The 19,778-nt window shown below is 54.6% G+C and overlaps 2 protein-coding genes across 11 annotated transcripts in view; both read right to left on the bottom strand.

The window, feature by feature from the left end:
* Positions 1 to 2,568: 2,568 nt before the first annotated feature.
* Positions 2,569 to 7,140, bottom strand: LOC140897538 (killer cell lectin-like receptor subfamily F member 1). Its single transcript, XM_073310253.1, has 5 exons — positions 6,960 to 7,140; positions 6,181 to 6,381; positions 5,264 to 5,418; positions 3,453 to 3,565; positions 2,569 to 2,812 (listed from the first exon to the last, which is right to left on the bottom strand). Exons 1-5 carry the CDS (start codon positions 7,138 to 7,140, stop codon positions 2,668 to 2,670), a joined length of 795 nt encoding a protein of 264 aa, XP_073166354.1. The 3' UTR covers positions 2,569 to 2,667.
* A 6,597-nt stretch (positions 7,141 to 13,737) lies between these two features.
* The window catches only part of LOC140897918 (C-type lectin domain family 2 member A), a 44,209-nt gene continuing 38,168 nt past the window's right edge, over positions 13,738 to 19,778 (bottom strand). For 8 of the 10 annotated variants that reach the window (XR_012154868.2, XR_012154867.2, XR_012154865.2 and 5 more), the window contains 4 exons: positions 17,900 to 18,060; positions 17,212 to 17,315; positions 16,465 to 16,761; positions 15,889 to 15,978 (listed from right to left, as the gene is read on the bottom strand). Coding sequence is in view for 1 of the 10 variants with exons in the window: in XM_073311204.2 (XP_073167305.1) it covers positions 15,855 to 15,978; positions 17,212 to 17,315; positions 17,900 to 18,060 (389 nt within the window). In the remaining 9 variants the exon portion in view is untranslated. Of the gene's footprint in view, positions 15,979 to 16,464; positions 16,762 to 17,211; positions 17,316 to 17,899; positions 18,061 to 19,778 lie in introns of all 10 variants that reach the window. The other 2 variants (XR_012154872.2, XM_073311204.2) reach the window with 2 other exon arrangements.

Below are 19,778 nucleotides of genomic sequence, written 5' to 3'. Positions count from 1 at the left end.
TGGCCCCTGGCGTCCCCCGGGATTAACTTGCCTGGGGGCCCGGGGCTATTAGATTTTGTAGGGGCCCCCAGGCAAGTCTTCTTCCCAGTTTAAAACAAAATGATCACAATTGTGGCCTCAAGGCTATTCAAGGGCAAGTTGAGCAGAGCGTTAGTTAACATAAAGCAGTTCGGGGGTTATATTTCAGTCTTAATTCAAAATAGCCTACTTCTTGCCTTAGAACAGCTGTTACATTAGGCTCCTTCTGGGGGGGAGTTTGGGGTGCAGGAGCAGGGGAGGGATGCGGGATCTGGGAGGGAGTTTGGGGTGCAGGAGCAGGGGAGGGATGCGGGATCTGGGAGGGAGTTTGGGGTGCAGGAGCAGGGGAGGGATGCGGGATCTGGGAGGGAGTTTGGGGTGCAGGAGCAGGGGAGGGATGCGGGATCTGGGAGGGAGTTTGGGGTGGAGGAGCAGGGGAGGGATGCGGGATCTGGGAGGGAGTTTGGGGTGCAGGAGCAGGGGAGGGATGCGGGATCTGGGAGGGAGTTTGGGGTGCAGGAGCAGGGGAGGGATGCGGGATCTGGGAGGGAGTTTGGGGTGCAGGAGCAGGGGAGGGATGCGGGATCCGGGAGGGAGTTTGGGGTGCAGGAGCAGGGGAGGGATGCGGGATCCGGGAGGGAGTTTGGGGTGCAGGAGGGGATTCTGACCAGGGCTAGGGGTGCAGGAGCAGGGGAGGGATGCGGGATCTGGGAGGGAGTTTGGGGTGCAGGAGCAGGGGAGGGATGCGGGATCTGGGAGGGAGTTTGGGGTGCAGGAGGGGATTCTGACCTGGGGTAGGGGTGGAGGAGCAGGGGAGGGATGCGGGATCTGAGAGGGAGTTTGGGGTGTAGGAGCAGGGGAGGGATGCGGGATCTGGGAGGGAGTTTGGGGTGCAGGAGGGGATTCTGACCTGGGGTAGGGGTGGAAGAGCAGGGGAGGGATGCGGGATCTGGGAGGGAGTTTGGGGTGTAGGAGCAGGGGAGGGATGCGGGATCTGGGAGGGAGTTTGGGGTGTAGGAGCAGGGGAGGGATGGGGGATCTGGGAGGGAGTTTGGGGTGCAGGAGGGGATTCTGACCTGGGGTAGGGGTGGAGGAGCAGGGGAGGGATGCGGGATCTGGGAGGGAGTTTGGGGTGCAGGAGCAGGGGAGGGATGCGGGATCTGGGAGGGAGTTTGGGGTGCAGGAGGGGATTCTGACCAGGGCTAGGGGTGCAGGAGCAGGGGAGGGATGCGGGATCTGGGAGGGAGTTTGGGGTGCAGGAGCAGGGGAGGGATGCGGGATCTGGGAGGGAGTTTGGGGTGCAGGAGGGGATTCTGACCTGGGGTAGGGGTGGAGGAGCAGGGGAGGGATGCGGGATCTGAGAGGGAGTTTGGGGTGCAGGAGCAGGGGAGGGATGCGGGATCTGGGAGGGAGTTTGGGGTGCAGGAGCAGGGGAGGGATGCGGGATCTGGGAGGGAGTTTGGGGTGCAGGGGGGGATTCCCACCTGGGCTAGGGGTGTAGGAGCAGGGGAGGGATGCGGGATCTGGGAGGGAGTTTGGGGTGCAGGAGGGGATTCTGACCTGGGGTAGGGGTGGAGGAGCAGGGGAGGGATGTGGGATCTGGGAGGGAGTTTGGGGTGTAGGAGCAGGGGAGGGATGCGGGATCTGGGAGGGAGTTTGGGGTGCAGGAGGGGATTCTCACTGGGGCTAGGGGTGTAGGAGCAGGGGAGGGATGCGGGATCTGGGAGGGAGTTTGGGGTGCAGGAGAGGATTCTGAGCTGGGGGAGGGGGGTTAGGGTGGAGGAAGGGGTGCGAGGTGCAGGCTCTGGCCAGGAGGTGCTTACCGCAGGCGGCTTCCAGCCGGCGGCACAGCAGGGTTGAGGCAGGCTGCCTGCATGCCGTGGCCCCATGCTGCTCCCAGAAGCGTCCGGCTGCTGGCACGTCTCTGCGCACCCCTGGGAGGAGGGGGACAGCGTGTCTCTGTCCACTGCCCTTGCCCGCAAGCACCACCCCACACAGCTCCCATTGGCCAATGAGCTGCGGGGACGGTGCTGGGGGTGGGGGCAGCACGCAGAGCCGCCTCCCTCCCTCCCCCAGCCTCCCACAGCCAGGGTTCCGCAGAGACATGCCAGCAGCCAGCCTCAACCCTGCTGTGCTGCTGGCCGGGAGACAAAACAGAGATGGTCACACTAGCTGAGCCAGGAAGAGAACCCAGGTCTCCAGTACTCTAGCCACTAGGCCACACTGCCTCTTTGCAATAGGTGTGATGTTCTTGAAACACTCTAAACTCTTGGAAGCAGGGGCAAAAAACAGAGATCTTCAAGGAGGTGCTTAAGTGCTTACCTCCTACTGGGAGCTAGGCACCTAACTAGCTTTGAGGGTCTGGGCCCGAGTCATTGCTGGATCCTGCAAAGAGGGCTATGTAGGTTATTAAAGTGAAGCACACATGTCAGTCTTTGCAGGTTTGGGATCCTATGTTCCAGCCGAGCACTTCATAGAAAATAAAACAAAGGTTCCTTTAAAAATCTCAGCGCTGAGCATTAGAATCAGGGGTGGTTACTTCCTGGCTCCACCACAGCCCTGCGCAGATACAAATTTTGTAGCCCCATCTGAGCTGCAAAAATGGTCCATAGATATAAAGCGGATGGGTATCTGCAAATTGGCAGGGCGCTACAGATTGCTTGGTCCACTGTCTATCGGGATGGCGTCCTTCTGGCAAATCCATCTGTATTCCCCGCTGCAGGTTTCCGACTGGATCTGAGTCCCTTTGATCACCCCACAGCTGTTCTCTTCGGCAGATCCTTTCACGGGGAACCTGTCGGACCAACGGAAGAGTAATTGGTCGCCCTCATGGCATCTTGTTAATGCAGGTCACCGACAGCAGGGCTGTTCTGTGTGTCTAGACCCAGACTGGTGTTGGGGAAACCTTGTTGCTACTTGTAACTGGAGCACAAAGGATCTGGAAATCACAAAGACAAACCTCCTGGAGCACTGGGACGTCCTCACGGGGTGGATCTCCCCATTCCAGCATCTCTTCTGACTGAGAATGGGGGCTGGGTGGGAGAGGTCACTCAAAGCTCTTCCTTGGGATGCTGCGTCTCAACCTTCCTAAGAGTTAGGGCCAAAGTGTAGATTCTTCAAATGGTTTCCAAGTGATTTAGGAGCCTACATCTCATTCATGGTCAATGACACTAAGTGCCCAAGTCACTTGAATGCTTTGGAAAATTGTGCCCTAGAGTTTCAAAAACGGGTTGTGTGATTTTGGGGCCCCAACATCAGACCCCTATTTATCAGAGGGAGGGTGCTCAGCACCTACCGGCAACTGGGCCCTTTTAAGCTGCCTCAGCTGGGCACCCAAAATCACTCGTCACTTCTGAAAGTCTTGGCCTCAGATAATAAGGGACACCCGCCCCCTCCCTTACATAACTCAGCAACCATCCAGAAAAGCAACTCACAGCGTCTGATTTAACAAGGATCCATCCACCCAGGTCCAATTCCTCTCAGGTGCGTTTGCACTGAGGCCAGTCCACACGAGGTACTTCTCTTGAATGCTGTCCCCTAGGAACTTCTGTAAGTAGGAGACAGGCACTTGGGGGATGAGAACCCGCTGTGACTCCAAGCTGCTTTGCAAGCGGATTTGTAACAGATTCACATTCTCCGTGGATGAAGCACGGAGCAGGACACGTAATGCCAGCGGGTTACGCTAGCACCTGATGTTAGATTGCTATCCGAGCACCAGGTTAAATTCTCAGATAGTATTTTCCAGAGGGGGGTCCCCCCCATGTACTGTCTGAACATTTCAACTATTCAAAGCTTAAAATGGGCACACTGGCACCTCTCCTGCAGTGCCCTCTAGTTCTCCAGTGTCTCAGCTTTCACTTAAAAAAGTGGAGTACATCTCTAGTTGTAATGACTTCAGACCAAGGCTTGAAAACGTAAAGCTGCCGGAACCCAGAGAGCAATATCTGCCTGAGTTTGCAGAGAGTCTGAAACGGCTCTGAGAGGATGTGACCTTCCCCATTCATCTCAGTGGGTACTGACAGATACCAAGGACAATACTTTCCATGACAGCAGTTGGTCACTATTTCGTTGCTCAAAGCAGCGAAGAAGGGAGACGGGACAAGCATAGTATGAAGATCTACACAGTCCACTCTGAGTCAGCTCATGTCAGTGGCCCCTAGGGGTGGGAAACGATCACTTGGAGGGTTTCCTCCCTTTCCAGTCAAGAAAGGGCCAATCCATGCAGCCCCTGGGCACATCCAACCCGCTGCAGGGGAGCTGAGTCCAGAGCCCTCGCAAGCCACACCTGGCACAATCTGTCACAAGTGGCGTCTCATTTGGGTGCAGCCTGAATGTGCCATTCCCAGCTCATCTGCTCTTCTTTCCAGGGCTCAGTCACACCTAAGCTGACAAACTCAAAGCTTGGGGTTTTTCAGTGCGTCTCCTTTGGGCATTTGACAGCACGGACACCAACTTTCTTCTGCGCCAGTGGGTGTTCGCGCCCCAGCCCTGCCCCTACTCCAACCCTGCCCTAACTCTGCCCCTCCCGGCCCCGCCTCCTCCCCCGAGCGTGCTGCATTCCCCTTCCTCCCCCCTCCCTTCCAGACTTGCCACGCGAAACAGGTGTTTCACGGCGCAAGTGCTGGGAGGGAGGGGGAGAAGCAGGACATGGCGGCTCACTCAGGGGCAGAGGCTGAGGTGAGCTGGGAGCTGCCAGTGGGCGCAGAGCACCCACCAATTTTTCCCCGAGGGTGCTCCAGCAGAGTTGGGGCCTATGTTTGACAGCACTTGGTGTATAGTCAGGTTCACTGTATCAACCTGTAGATCTCAGTTATTCCGTTTCCTGTGGCTGTTTAGAGCTTTTTCTCCCCAGCAACAGGAGAGAGAAACTTTAAATAAATATATAGGAAAATGTGATTGGAAACCCACAGAAACTGGCACAGGAATTTCGGGGGGACTAGTCCTATGATAAAACTAAGTGTATGCACAAGTGTTTGCAGAGTCATCGATTTGGCTTCTCCGCAACAAATTAGGGACATGATCCAACAGAACAGCTGCAAGACAGACAAGTGAGCGAGGACATTCCCAAATAGGGCAAAGCTGGTTACAGTATGGTCTTTGTTTAAAAGAAAAGTGGAACTGTGAAAAGTGGCCTTGGGGTAATTTTATCATTTTTAAAATCAGCTTAAAATGGATATTCCTTGACACCCCCATCTTTCCAGGTGAAGATTAACACCCCCACCCCTCTGCCTGTTTCTCACTTTACCATCTCATCCTGCTCCTGGATCACCACCATGTGAGCGCTCCTCGCTGAGCAGTCCTCAAGGCTCCTGGCCCAGATTTTACTCTGGGTAGAAAACCAGTAGCATTTGGCACCATGTGGCAGCCAGTCCGGGGGACAGATTTTGCAGCCAGTGCCCTCTAGAGGAAACAAACAGGAGACACCATTAATGGCTGAATTAGGTGCTTCCATTAAGAGGCTGCCTGGTGCAGCAGCTTGGACGACAGACTGGCTCTCAGGAAACCTTTGTTCTGTTCCTGGGTGACCTTAGGAAAGTCATGTCCCGTCCCTGGGCCTCAGTTCCCCCTTTCACTGGGTGCCTGATCTGTGTAGATTGCCAGCTCTTTGGGGCAGGGACTGTCTCTCCCTAAGTGTCTGGGCAGCACCTGGCACAAGAGGGCCCTGATCTCAACTGGGACAGGGACTGTCTCTCCCTGTGTGTCTGGGCAGTGCCTGGCACAACGGGGCCTTGATCTCAGCTGGGGAAGGGCCTGTCTCTTACTGTGTGTCTGGGCAGCGCCCGGCCCAACGGGGCCCTGATCTCAGCTGGGGCAGGGCCTGTCTCTCGCTGTGCGTCTGGGCAGCGCCCGGCATGACAGGGCCCCGATCTCAGCCGGGAACTTGGGGTGTTAGCAGAACTCCACTGAAGGCAGTGAGATGACGCCAGGGATGACCAGTACCTTTTCATTGCCTGCAATGAAGCTATTAGCATTTGCACACCCTGTTCCACGTGATCAGGATAATACACCATTGGCACCTGCCCTTTCACTAATGCTATAACACTGCACTCAGCTACAGGGCAGCCATTAGGTGTCACTCAATCACTGCTCTGGGAGCATCTCTCCGGGGCCTTTAAACGGAGCTGTCAATCCCAGAGCCCAGAGAGAAGGTGCTGGGGTTACCCTGGGGGCGGCTGTTGATGGGAGCACACAGAGCCTGGCTCAGGCGTGACATGAGGTGGTTCAGACGGGCGCTGCATTCTGCCCCGTTTCTCTCTCTCCGCTGGGCACTACGGCTCACGGTGGCATTCGGCGCTGCTCCGGTCAGTCCTTCATGAGATGACCCTTGAAAAAAGCCATGAGACCTGGGGTTAGGGTTCTTGCCTGGCAACAACAGAGTGGAAAATGAGCATCAAAGAATGTGGATCATGGGAAAAATCAAGGGGAGAAGAGAGAGAAAAGTAATTCATTGGGAGGGGCCAGGACAGGGACTGGTGGAATCTATCCCTGGCTCTGGGGTTGGGTGGTTAGAGCAGGGAAAGTTGGGTGTCAGGACTCTTGTGCTCTGGTGTTGTAGCTGACTCATGCTTTGGCCATGGGCATATCACCTCCCCTCTATGGGCCTTAGCTTAGCCCTTCTGTAGCACAGGAATTACGACAGTACCCCGTACAGCCAGCATGCAAACGAGGGTAATAACCACTGGAACAATTTGCCCAGGGGCGTGGTGGATTCTCCATCACGGACAATTTTAAAAATCAAGACTGGATTTTTTTTCTAAGAGACCTGCACTAGGAATTATGATGGGGACAGGTCTCTGGCCTGTGTTATCCAGGAGCTCAGACTAGATTGTGATAATGGTCCCTTTTGGCCTTGGAATCTATGAAAAGCCTCTGGGATGAGCTGCTGAGACATGGGGAAGTTTGCAGGGCGTCCTCAAAACAAACAGGATCTAGACGCTCACCCAGAATGCTCAGCGCGATCACAGCCAGCGTCGCCACAACGCTCCAGACCCCCAAAATGCCGATGGTGATTTTATACCCATGCAGGTTCGCAGGAGAATCTGTGAATTCAGATTTGTAAGTCAGTTTCAGTGTCTCCTGGGCTGTGTGACAAGCATCGGCCATAACCCTTCGTAGACCCATCATGACGGGTGAAAGAAACAGAGGCCATGAAGTGATCTGCATCTGCTCCGTGTCTCAAAGGCTCCTCAGCAGAGGTGGGTCACAGCTGTCAGAGCCAAGGGCCAAGATCTTAACATAAGAACGGCCCTACTGGGTCAGACCAAAGGTCCATCTAGCCCAGTATCCTGTCTTCCGACAGTGGCCAATTCCAGGTGCCCCAGAGGGAAATGAACAGAACAGGGAACCAAGTGATCCATCCCATCACCCATTCCCAGCTTCTGGCAAACAGAGGCTAGGGACACCATCCCTGCCCATCCTGGCTAATTGCCATTGATGGACCTATTCTCCATGAACTTACCTAGTTCTTTTTTGAACCCTGTTATAGTTTTGGCCTTCACATGTTAATACCCTAAATTAATTAGGGATTTTAGGTCCCAGTTGGTGATACCTTACAGGGGGCTGGTTGCTGGGGTGCAAGCTCTCAGCACTACCTGGTAATTAGGGCCTTTAAAAATACTCTCAAGTAAAGCCTCCAAAAAACGAAGGGGACACATTCACCTGTCACTACAGCAGATCCAAAATCAGGATTTCCATCCCACAGGAAATTCTGACATGCTGACTTTTGGTTCTGTCTTGAAACAGGACAAAATAAATCAAAATATCAATTGTTTTGAACAGAACAGAAAGTTTAAACAAATTATTATAACTGAGCGTTTCATTTCTGGTTATTTCGACATCAACCCATGTGCAGTGGTGCTTCATGCCTCTGTTCTCCAGTACGAGTTGGGCTCCCCAGCTGGATTACATCTCCCACAATGCACCAGACTGGCTCAGCAGGGACCAAGGTGCATGATGGGAGGGGTAATCCGGCTGGAGAGCCCAGCTCACAGGAGCAAATGAGGGTGTGAGGCATCCAAACTACATCTCCCATGAGGCACTGCAGCAGCATGGGTGAACGGAGATTAATATTTTGTTTAGCTATTCCCCAAGTGGGAAATGATTTACACTGCTGTAGCACCTCGGAGTCTCAGTCATGCTCCAGGGCCCCACGGTGCTAGGAGCTGTATATTATTTATTAGGTATATCACTGTAATGCCCAGGAGCCTCAAGCCTGCCCCAGGTCTCCATTGTGCCTGGAGCTCTACAGACAGAACAAAAAGAGGGTCCCTGCCCAAGGAGCTCACAACCCAAGTATTAGGCACAGCACTCAGTAGATGTGACTGACACACACGGTGACACAGATCTGCTGAGTGAGACATGGTTGCTTCCACAGTGAGTTGGGCCTTCATTTCTCTTCGTAGCAGAACCGAAGAGCAGATGGGCCAGAAGGTCCCACACTTCTAATTTGCACTGCAGCTTAGTCTGCATGGCCATAGCCTCTAGATGTCCCAGCGCCCCCAGGCTAGGCGCTGTACATATTTTTTTCACACAACGCAGTCAACCTGCGGAACTCCTTGCCAGAGGATGTTGTGAAGGCCAATACTGTAACAGGGTTCAAAAAAGAACTAGATAAGTTCATGGAGGATAGGTCCATCAATGGCTATTAGCCAGGATGGGCAGGGATGCTAGGAATGGGCAACGGGATGGATCACTTGGATTACCTGTTCTGTTCATTCCCTCTGGGACACCTGGCACTGGCCACTGTCAGAAGAGAGGATACTGGGCTAGATGAACTTTTGGTCTTACCCAGTGTGGCCGCTCTTATGTTCTAGAAACAGACAGCTCCTGCCCTGAAGCGATTACAGTCTCAGATGAGACACAGCACGTGGATACAAACAGGGGAGCAGAAGGAACCAGTTAGATTCTGCTGATCAACATGATAAGGTGCAGTTACAACATCTTGCTTTTTACTTCTCTTTCTGTCTCCTTGGGAGCTCTCCTACTGCAGGAATAATTTTGCTCGGCATTTTGGCTAAGATTTCTCAAAGTAACTGGCGATTTCCCCTCCCCTCCCTGCCCAATCTGAGACTTAAAGGAGTCCTCTAGATTTGCGGAAATCACTGAGCACCTGCCCTCTAGAACCCTTGTGGTGTCCCAAGTTGGTTCCCCAAAGCAGCTACCTCTTTGCCCGCCATGCAAACTCTAACCGCCAGCCCAGTTCACAGAACTCACGCTGCAGGGAATGGGGTGTTTCAGTCTGGCTTTCTCCGACGCACAGCTGGAAGGGGAGTTAGTTACAGCTTTTGATCATCAGGCTGTGGGGGGGCGAGGGAAGGGAGAGTTGGAGACACAAATGGGAGGTAGGCAGGCATCCAACTCTCCAGGGGTTTCCATGGGCATTAGGAGCCTGACTGCTCTGGTTGACTTTGAAAGTCTCGCCAAAGCTGGTAGAGAGAGAACAAAGCAACACAGGAAATGGAGGTGAGAAACGTTTACGAGAGGATATCTAACAGGACACTAAGCATCCAAGGTAGGTCACTACAGAGTCATTGGCAGGACAGAGACACAGGATGTGGCGTTGCAGGGGTTATCCATATTACAGTAACGGCTGGAGATTCCAGCTGAGACCTCACTGTTCACAGAAAAAGGGCAGATGATAATCTCCCTGTTACTGACAGAAGGAACCAAGGCCCGAAGAGATGCACTGACTTGGTCACGGTCACACAGAGTCTGGTGCAGAACTGGGAACTGGACCCAGATCTCCTGGGTCCCAGCCCAGTGCATTAACCATGAGCATATCCTGCCCTTCGTCACTTAGCCCTGCTGCTAGGTCATGACAGTAGAATGTCAGACTTGGCCCAAATTGCATTCAAAACACCGCCAACGTCCTTTTGCTATGACCCACCAGCAAGAACCTCACTCCACTTAGTCACCGTATGATCCAGGGCCTGGACAGGGTGAAACCAGAAATAGCCCCAGGCCTTTATCCAGAGTTGCCCTTCTATAAAGGCTGACTCTGCCTGGGGACATTCGGATACACCATCGATACAGCCAGTGCCTGCCCCAGCCCTGCTTGCATTGCAGCAGCGTGTTCAGGGTCCAAACCATGGACAGCAATAACACCCCCACCCCAGCTGCTGGGTTATTCACATTATTAAATACTGTTATTTCGGCAGGACCTACAGGTGAACCAGATGGGCCCCGCTGCGCTGGGTGCTGCACAAAGGCGTTGGCGATCCCTGCCCCGCACATAGGGTGACCAGATGTCCTGATTTTATAGGGACAGTCCCGATTTTTGGGTCTTTTTCTTATATAGGCTCCTATTACCCCCCCACCCCCGTCCCAATTTTTCACACTTGCTGTCTGGTCAGCCTACCCACACAGCTCATCGGCTCACCTAGAGTTCTAATTGCATACAAACTACGCAGGAAATACAGCCAAGCTCTCTGGGTCCTGACTCTGATGGGGGTGCAGGGGCTGTGACTCGCAGAGACCAGCAGAGCGGGAACGGTGCAGAAGTAAGGTGCTGCCCAATAACCGCCATGCGTGCACATGGCGGTCCGGAGTTAGCACGGACCTGCTCCAGCACTGTGGCTCTGGGTGCACTGCTCTGATACGCTCATCCCACACACCCTGCACACCCCTTTGCTGTTCTCCATCACCCCATATGAACATCCCAGTAGCTAAAACACACTTTTTAACTACCTCCCACACTATCGAAGCATCTCACCGTCTTTAGTGTATTTGTCCTCCCGACCCTCCCACTCCCATGAGGCAGGGCAGTGCTTTTATTCCCAGGCCACAGATGAGGAAACTGAGGCCCGGAGCAATGAAGGGATTTGTCGCCAGGGTCACACAAGAAGTTCTTGGCAGAGCTAAGATTCAAACCCAGGTCTCCCACATCCCAGGCCACAGCCTGAAACGCAACATGAAGCTGCCCCCTGCCTGCTTCCCATCCATCCTCTCTCAGACCCCTTTGAAAGCACAAGCCGGAATTACTGAGACAGCCTTGCGGAGACTTTGGAGCAATACCTTGGATCCCGTCCGCCGACAGGCGGCTGGCGGTTCCCGTCTTGGGCCGGAGATTCAATACCGTGTAACCCTCTTCATCCTGCATCTTCCAGAGTCGCTGCTTTAGTCTCCCAGAAAATGGGAAGGAAAGGGAAAATCAGAGAGAGACCCCAAGGGACTGGGGTGAAACTCGGACTGTTCAGTTTGTGAGGCTCCAGCGTGGAGAGGAAATGGCTGCCTCCCCTGGCCAGCATGCTTCGAAACCACACAGGAAACGTAACAGCTTGCGCAGCAAGCTAGCGAGGGCACCAGCAAGAGGGACAAAACATGGGCCTTGTGTCCTATGCAAAAAGCAGCCTCAAAGCTCTTCCACTTGCCTAAAGGCACCGGGTATTCCCAGCTCGTTCCCATAGCCAGCCCCTCGCCGCAGTGGGACAGGGCTGGTGTGAGGACGAAGCACCAGACCCTAAACCCAGAAGCCAGTCCCCTGGATGCTTGGCAGGTGGGAGGACTTGGGCGCTCTCTGGAGAGCCTGGCTCGTGACCTCCCCATTCAAGGCTGACGGCCTAGCGAAAGCTTGTGCAGCCCCAAATGAGCAGGAGGGGGATCTACACTTCAGCTCTGCTCTCCTGCCGTCAGGGAGCCAAGCCCCAATTCACCCCAACGTGAAGTGGGTGCGACAGCCACTGGAGGAGAAGTTCTCTTCATCTCCAGCTCCGGGGGGAGTCCCAAAGGTCGTCCCCCTGCAGGCTAGACAGCTGCACCCCTAAGGGGGGGTTTGCTTGCTATTGGTCTCAGCAACTCCCTCGATTCTCACTCGTGGCTCCAAGTAACTGCTTGTGTTCACTGCAGCCCCATGCCTTGCCTGGCGGGCTAAACCCAGCGAGAGGAGCGACTGCCAGCAACTGCCAGACAAGGGCACAGCCGTCCCTCCGAGTGCCCATCAAGGAGCTGGGGATGAGCCCATGGTGACTATTAGGTCACAGGTGCCAAATGAAGCTGGAAAAGACAACACTGGGCCCCCTCAGCATGGTCGCGCTGATGGAGAGGAATCAAAGATTGAGCCTTTTACCCCACCCCACCAGGACAGGAAGCTGAGAGCCTGGAGCTAATCAGTCACTGTAATCTCTGCAGCACCAAAGGGGGCCCCATTTCCTCACGTCCTGCCTTGAACCAGGCTGAAACGTGGTGGCCCAGGCAGCCTGGCTCCCACCTCAAACACTGACCCCTAAGCGAATGGAAAGTGCCGTGGGCGAGAAAGGGCTGATCTGAGAGGCTCGCAGAAGCCATGTGAAACACCAGTGCTCAGGCACCGTGGGGCTTGCTGGCCAGAGACCACTTCCTGTGGGTCAGTGTCATACTCCTGCCTTTGCAGAGGTGTGCAAAGCAGGGCTCTGATTGGCTAGACCTCTCCTTCTTACTGTCTTTGAATCTGCGGGACTTAACACTGAAAGCACCAGATATTAGACCATGTGGCTGTGATGACTCCAAGTCATGGTGCCTTCACCAGAGAAATCCTCCCATTGGAGCAGAGCCCATAGCCTTGGCCAAAACTCCGCAGGAATATTTTTGTAAATGAAAAAAAATTTCTTTATTTTTTTTTTGACAAAAAACGAAAGTTTTCCAGTTTTGGACACTGAATGGTTTGCAGTCTCCCTCCCACCCCAACTTTCTTGCCCTTCCCTTGCTTTTGCCACTGAAAAAGGGCAGGGTGGAGAACAAAGGAGAAAATCCAAACACATTTTGGTTTGGTACTTGTAAGCTTCCATAACATATTTACCATATTTCCATCAGCCGTGGGGAGAGCGCCGCCCGGCTGAGTTTGGCTCAGGTCCGTAGGCCACTCAGGGGCGGCTAGAGAACCTCAGTACTGGTTGATTCCATGGAACATAGATCCTTGCTTTGGTGACTACTAAAGCTGGGGTTGGGGTGGGATTTTGAGAAGCACAAATCCCTGTTGAAAGGCAGGAAGACTAGGGCACCTAATTCACCTCCAGTTGGCCCAGTCATAGGTGGAAGAGCAGGGGGCCACTGCTGGGTTTAGATGAGAAGGAAAGAGGGCGAACTCCAGGTTACTGAGCTGAGTGTGTGAAAAAGGAAGCAACTGCCCCCCAATCAGGCCAGAACAGCTGGAACAACCTGTACAGGGGGGGGACAAGAGCCACTGAACCAAACCGTAAGCCCTGCATATGATGGAAACCACGTCAAGCCAGGCGGTGTGGCAGCTAATTAAAAAAAGAACTAGATAAGTTCATGGAGGATAGGTCCCTCAATGGCTATTAGCCAGGATGGGCAGGGATGGTGTCCCTAGCCTCTGTTTGCCAGAAGCTGGGAATAGGCAATGGGATGGATCACTTGATGATTCCCTGTTCTGTTCATTCCTTCTGGGGCACCTGGCACTGGCCACTGTCGGAAGACAGGACACTGGGCTAGACGGATCTTTGGTCTGATGCAGTATGGCTGTTCTTATGCCCCCCCAACATCCTAGCAACACTAGGAAACCAGCATAGTGGTTTTTCGACTGGTCGGCTTAACCCACTCTACTCCTAAAATTAAGAAGCTGGTAACCTAATCCCAAACTCTATCTTCACTGACCTCAACAAGACTACAGGCTGGCATGCGTGCAGATGTGTGCGTGGTCTTGAATAAATACTGTTCTCCATTGTGATCTGAGCAGCTCACCAAAAGTTTAGAGTCTAGTAGGTTGTCTCAGTTAGGAGACATTGGTGAGAAGCCATTATTTATTTAATGAAGGTTTGTTTATTTACAAAACCAGTACAAAGGACCCGTTTCCCTGGACACCGGAGAAAACAGGTAGCAGGAAACAGCTTATTTTGCTCACAGCACCAGGAACACATTTTTCAGCCTGCACCTCTGACCCCAAAACCTCACTCCAGGCTCAGACGCCTTGCTTTCAGCTGTTCCTTCCAGCTGTCTGTGTAGCTCTGTAGTTCCCCGTGTTCTGCACCCACCCCTCCAGAAACTGGCAAAACCCTGCCACCCATTTAGTACAGAAGTCTCAGACAGGGTCACATACACTGTGTGTCTGGGGAAAGGGCTTGCAATGACCTTATACTGACAGTTATGTTAATCGAAAGGTCCATTCACACCCATTAGTCTCAGTGAGGTTTGTACAGCCATCAGCACAATACTAGTCAGGCATCATTAATCTTAACACTGCAATTAAGTTACCTTGCAATACAAAACCACATCTAACGATAATGCTTCATTTACAGCATGACAGCCTATTATAAATACTGTGCAAAAAAGGGCTGTCAAAAAATATATAGCTTAGTGATAAATAGCATAATTAAGTAAATCACAGTTTACAAAGACTTAAAAATAAACATAAGAGGAGTCCATGGCTCAGCGTTAAGATGCAGTGCACTTCGGGTTGATCTCAGATTATCAGCTGCACGAGACAAGACCTGCTTTCTGCAGCAGCTAGTAAAGCGCAGAGGTAGGAAATCAGAACAGTTGCATGGTTATCCAGAGCCACCTCTCAGCTTCCCATTCTTCCCAAAACCAAACAGCTCAGGTTTCAAGGTCACAAAAGACCATTATGACCATCTAGCCTGACCTTCTGCCTAACAAAGCAGAGAAGCTCACCCAGCGATTCCTGCATTGAGCCCAGTAACTTATGATAAGCTGAATTCCAATTGATCCCCGCCCCTGCCCCTCACAACAGTGGAGAAGCTACTATGAGGCATGGTATCGTCTTGGGTCATTCTTGATCAGAGATTGCTGCCCTCCAAAACATTCCTAGGTCCCCAGATCAGAGAGACTAAGGTCATGTCGAAGCTACAAACTTAAGTCGACCTATTACCCACCGGAGGAGGAACAGGGTACATCCCCTGTCAATCAGAGCACACAGCGCGAGCCAGAGCATTGGATTTGCGGATTTGCTGAGAGCCTGGCTCCCCGCAGGGGTTCCTACCGGGTTCTAAGCAGCCCGGCTAGGAGAGGGTAGACCAGGCAACAGCCTGCTTAGGAGTGGGGAGCCCCCCACCCACCTGGTTGTGACAGCCCTAGCTAAGGGCCAGGTATGAGGTTCACAGCAGGGGGCCTACCAGCCTATCTTGTCAATTTCTTGGCTCCAGCAGGCAGCTGTGAAATTGACAAGAATGACATAACTCGGTGTCTACAGGGACACTGTGCCGCTCTAACTACACAGACAGAAGCCTTACGCCTGCCGTGCCAGTGGAGTTATGATGTCAGTGCAGTAGGGCACTTACACTGGTGGGAGCAAGGCTGTAGTGTGGACACTGACATAATTAGGTCGACATAAGCTGCCTTACGTCGCCCTCTCTCTGTAGCGTGGACCAGGCCTACGACTGGAAGCTCAGGTAAGCAGGAGGCTCATTACAGCTGGAAGGGCTGGTTGTGGAAGCGATTCCGCGGCATTGAGGCGGCTCAATGGGAAGATGAGATCAAAACTGCTCCCTGAAAGGTGGCTCAGAATTTGGTCCTTATTTGCCTGTCTTGGTGCCCAGACATACCAGAGGAAGGGGCCTCAGGTGAGAACCGGCTGGTTCAGGAATCCCCAGTTCATCCAGTCCAGTCTCCTGTCTGAGTGGCCAGTACCAGCTGATCCAGAGGAAAGGGCAGGTCAGCTAATGGACTGTTAAGAGATCACTCATCCATTACGGAAAGTTTACTCCCAAGGATAGGGATCTTATGCTCTGAAGCAGAAGTGTCTGGCCCATCTCAGATGCTTTTTGGTTTAGTCCTCACTAGCATGACTGCAAACGCTCTCATTAGCCAGAGAAACATCCGAGCCCGTCAGCATCAATGATGGCCCATCTCTTCAGGGTTGAGCCTTCAGCCCCCTGCCCAGTGCTGTGCTAAACCTTTACACACATGTGGGGTTTGCTGCAGATCCAGTGTCTCTCCATAGAGCATCGCGAGGAGCTGATGGCTTTTGCTTCCTTCAGATACGCGCACTCCCCTCCCCCTCCGATTTTAAACCTGCCGGGAAGGAGCAAAGGGACCGTCAGCAACGGGGAGCAGGGGCTGCTGGGCAGAGGGTTCCCAGTCACACAGCAGGGTCACAGCACAAACACACACAGACAGACAGTTGCACCGCGTGCCAAGGGAGGTAACCGGGATTACCCCCGTAGCATAAATGGGGAAGTGGAGGCGCAGAGGTGCTGCCTGGGGCGGGTCCCTTCACAGCAGCTCGTGACAAAGCTGGGATCAGAACCCAGGTCTCCCGATTCCCCATCCCTTGCTCTAGCCGCTGGCCCACGCTGGCTCTTAAGGGGAGGCTCCTTCAACTGCAGGGTGAATATTCATCTGTACTTTGGTTGGGGGCAAAATCAGAGCAGCCCTCTCCCTCCCGCCCCGGACCTGGTGGTTGCTGGGGAGCGACACGTTTAACCCCTTCGTGCTCCCCGGCGGGTGGAATCAGGACACCCGTAACTCAGGTTTAGCCACCCCACCACCAACACCTACGTGAGTGTTTGGTGCAGCTCCAGAGTCTCCCTGTTGCAACAGATGGACGTGCAGATGGAAGTGGTCGGACAGAGCCAGCAGCAGTTCCTCCAGTAGGGATCAGCCAGACACAGCCGCTAGCTTTCCTCCCACCCCTGGCAGAGTCAAGTCAGCACCAGCTCCCCCAGCACCAAAGAGCGTAGCTCAGAGCTGGCCGCCACTGTCATGGGGGGGACCAGAGAGAGAAGAAAGCAGCAGGTGACAGGAAAAGCAGAGCCTAGGGCAGAGAGGTCACCCCAGCACATGGGGAGCTGCTGACTATGGTGTTGTTTGGGACGGGGGCAGGGAAGGAGGAGACAGACAGTGAGAGCAGCTAGGTTAGATCTCAGCACAGATGCAGAGCAGCTGGAAATTTGCCCCCCTCAGGCTGGGGAGGAGGGGTCCGCCCCCCTGCAAAAGCAGCTAAGACCCATGGCAGAAGACTGGTGCATAGGGAACCAACCCCTCCCAGCCCCATGAAGCCCCCAGGGGCAGGGGGTTGAGATCTCTGAAGGCAGAGAGGAATCGGCACCGCACAGGACTGGGATCTGAGAGCTCGGATCCCCCATTGCTTCCCACAGAGAGTAGTGCGGAGTGGGGCAGGTCGCAGACATGGGGAGCACGTTGAGGTCATACAAGACTCAGGTCTCCCTGGTCAGCGACGAGTCCCAGCTCGGTCCGAGTCTGGCACGCCAGATGTCCGTGACCCAACACTCGGGGAGAACTCACCAGCTGTTGAATTTGGTGCCGTTCATCCATGTCCAGAGCTGGTCCGTCTCCTTCCGGAGGCCAAGCCAGTGGTCCCTGAGGCCTCTGTAGTGGAGCATGAAGTCCTTCAACCGGAGCAGAAGAAAACCGACATGACACGCCTGACGGAGCTCCCAGCGAGCTGGGTTTGAGTCTACGGGACGACAGACGGGGCAGCCCCGCGCCCCATCCAGCAAACATGTCCTGTGCAGCATCTGCCCCCGGCTGCAGCCAACACATGGCTTGGAAGAGATTATTCTAAAGTGACATGATCTGGGGACCCCTGACCCTTCCCAGAGCCCCAGCTGTCAGAGGGCAGGGGCTCAGTCCTTTGCGATAATCAGCCCTACTTGGGGGGTGTCTCACTTGGGCTCCCACATCCCTAGTCACGTCAGAAACACCTGGATGTAGCCTAAGAGCCACAGGACGCCGGCCGCTCCAGGGACAAACTGAGGCCCAGGGGAAAGCAGCAGGGCTGGGGCTCAGGGAATCAGGAGGGCAGGGAGCTGCGACTCCTCAGGCCAAAGGGATGGATGGAGAAGAGATCTCAGTGGATGGGGAGCCTGACCTCTCATCCCGCCGGCTCCCAATCCCACCCCAGCAGGGTCCGAGCCCTGGCACCATTCCAGCACCAGCCCACGCCTGGCCTCTTGCTGCCCAAGGGACTCACCATGTCCTGCTGGGTGTCGATCCCAGCCAGGGAGGCACCCAGTGCAGAGCAGCGGCTCCGGCTGTAGGTCCAGTTCCCTTTGGTCTCTGAGAAATAGTAGCATTTCCCTTGGAACGTGACCGAGCCATTGGGGCAGGCCACAGGTGCCCTTGATGGTACCCCTGGAAAGGAGAGAGAACAGGGTGAGTCTGTCCCTGTCCCCTTCCCCGCCCTGCACCCCAGGGGAGCAGCCCCTCAGGCACAGACACCCCACCCCCGTCTGAGTAGAGAGCAGGGACCCCATATCAGAGCAAGTGACTCTGGGCCCGAGACAGATCCCGCCCCTCTTCCTGATTAGCGGGGACACGTGCTGACCCTCCGTACGGACTGCGAGGCAGGACTTCTGGGTTCTGATCCCTCCACCCTGCAGTACCATCCCCATGTGGCCCCTCTGTAGAAGGGGACAGTCGCCCTGCTGCCCCCGGGGCTGAGAGGGGTGATGGCTGGACAGCGCTCGGAGAGTTCAATGGCAAGTTTCACTGAGCAAAGGGAAATTCACTTGGGTCAGTATCACCCTCTCACTTTATCCCGGGGGGTGGGGGGCTGGCGATACAGAAGGGGAGGGGCCGGCTCCAGGTCACAGGGAGTCAGTGGCCGAGCTGCGATTCAGACCCAGGAGCCCTGGCAGCCAGTCCTTCGCTCACACCACACCCCTCCTGAGTTCAGGGTGGGGCTCACACAAGTGTCAGTTACAGCGCTTTTGTAAGACGAATTTCAGGGGCGCGCTCAGCCCGTGGCACTAACTGGGTTCTGAGAGGTGGGAACTTGAGCACGTCAGCCATGGGAAGCTGCTTCTGTGCTGCGAGTTGTTAGACCCACTGGAAAAACGTATCGGGCCAGGGCAGTGATGGGGCTGGGGCACTATCTCCAGGGATGGCTGGCACACAAATCCAGCAGTTATGCTGGGTCTGGCTCTGGCTCTGCAGTGATTTGCCCCAGATGGCTGGGACCGGACACACACAGGTGCTGCCATTCACTTGTATAGGCCAAGCTCAGGCACCCCCGTGGTGGGTGTAGCATAGATACCTAGACAGAGGCACGATCACCTGGCCCACCCTTCCTATTTATAGGCCTTTCAGCATGCGCACACCCACCCACCCACCATAGCCGCACCTGAGTTTCCCACAAGCACAGATCGATTTTAGCCTCACGTTTCCCCCCCGCCCGGTGAGGCAGGGAAGTGACATTATACCCTTTTCACTAAGGGGGAAACTGAGGCACGGAGCGGGGGAGCATTCTGTCCAGTCACCCAATAGCAACAGCACCCAGAAGTCCCAACTTCCGTGCCAACGTTTTAACCACAGGCCTGACCCACACCTGGCTGTCGCACAGAATGAGGACTCTGCCTCCTTAATCCCCATGAACAGCACCAGGGAGGGCTTGGAAGGGGTCTGGGCAGTACTTTGAATGGGTTGAGTAGCAGAAGTTACATTGGGGACGTTCCTGCCTGTCACTGTGTGACTGGCCTCAAACAATAACGGGCCCAGCCCTACCTGTCCCTCACTCCACCCTCCTCCCCGGGCGGGGAAGGTAAAGGGGCCCCATGACAGGGCATGGGGTTCAAAGTCAGTGAGAAGCTCCCGGAGAGGCAGCAGGGAGCCTCCGAGGGAGAGGAGGGCTGATTGCCTGCGGGCAAGGAGAGTTGGAAGGGGCCAGCTCGGAGAAGCCAAGGGAGGGCAGCAGCACGATTCCTGGCCTGAGGAGGGGGAATCTACCCAAAGTATCGCACAGGCCCAGGAAGGCCAGGGGGAACCCTGAATCCAGGGGAACAAGGCTTAGGCTTGATGGGCGAAAGAGCGCTTTGATTTGCTATAACAGACCCAACGAGGCAGCACAAACG

Source organism: Lepidochelys kempii, chromosome 14 (assembly GCF_965140285.1).
Source record: "Lepidochelys kempii isolate rLepKem1 chromosome 14, rLepKem1.hap1, whole genome shotgun sequence".
In the NCBI taxonomy this organism is placed as follows: domain Eukaryota; kingdom Metazoa; phylum Chordata; order Testudines; family Cheloniidae; genus Lepidochelys; species Lepidochelys kempii.
The sequence above is the reverse complement of the archived record's forward strand: the minus strand, read 5'-3'. Positions and strand labels throughout refer to the sequence as shown.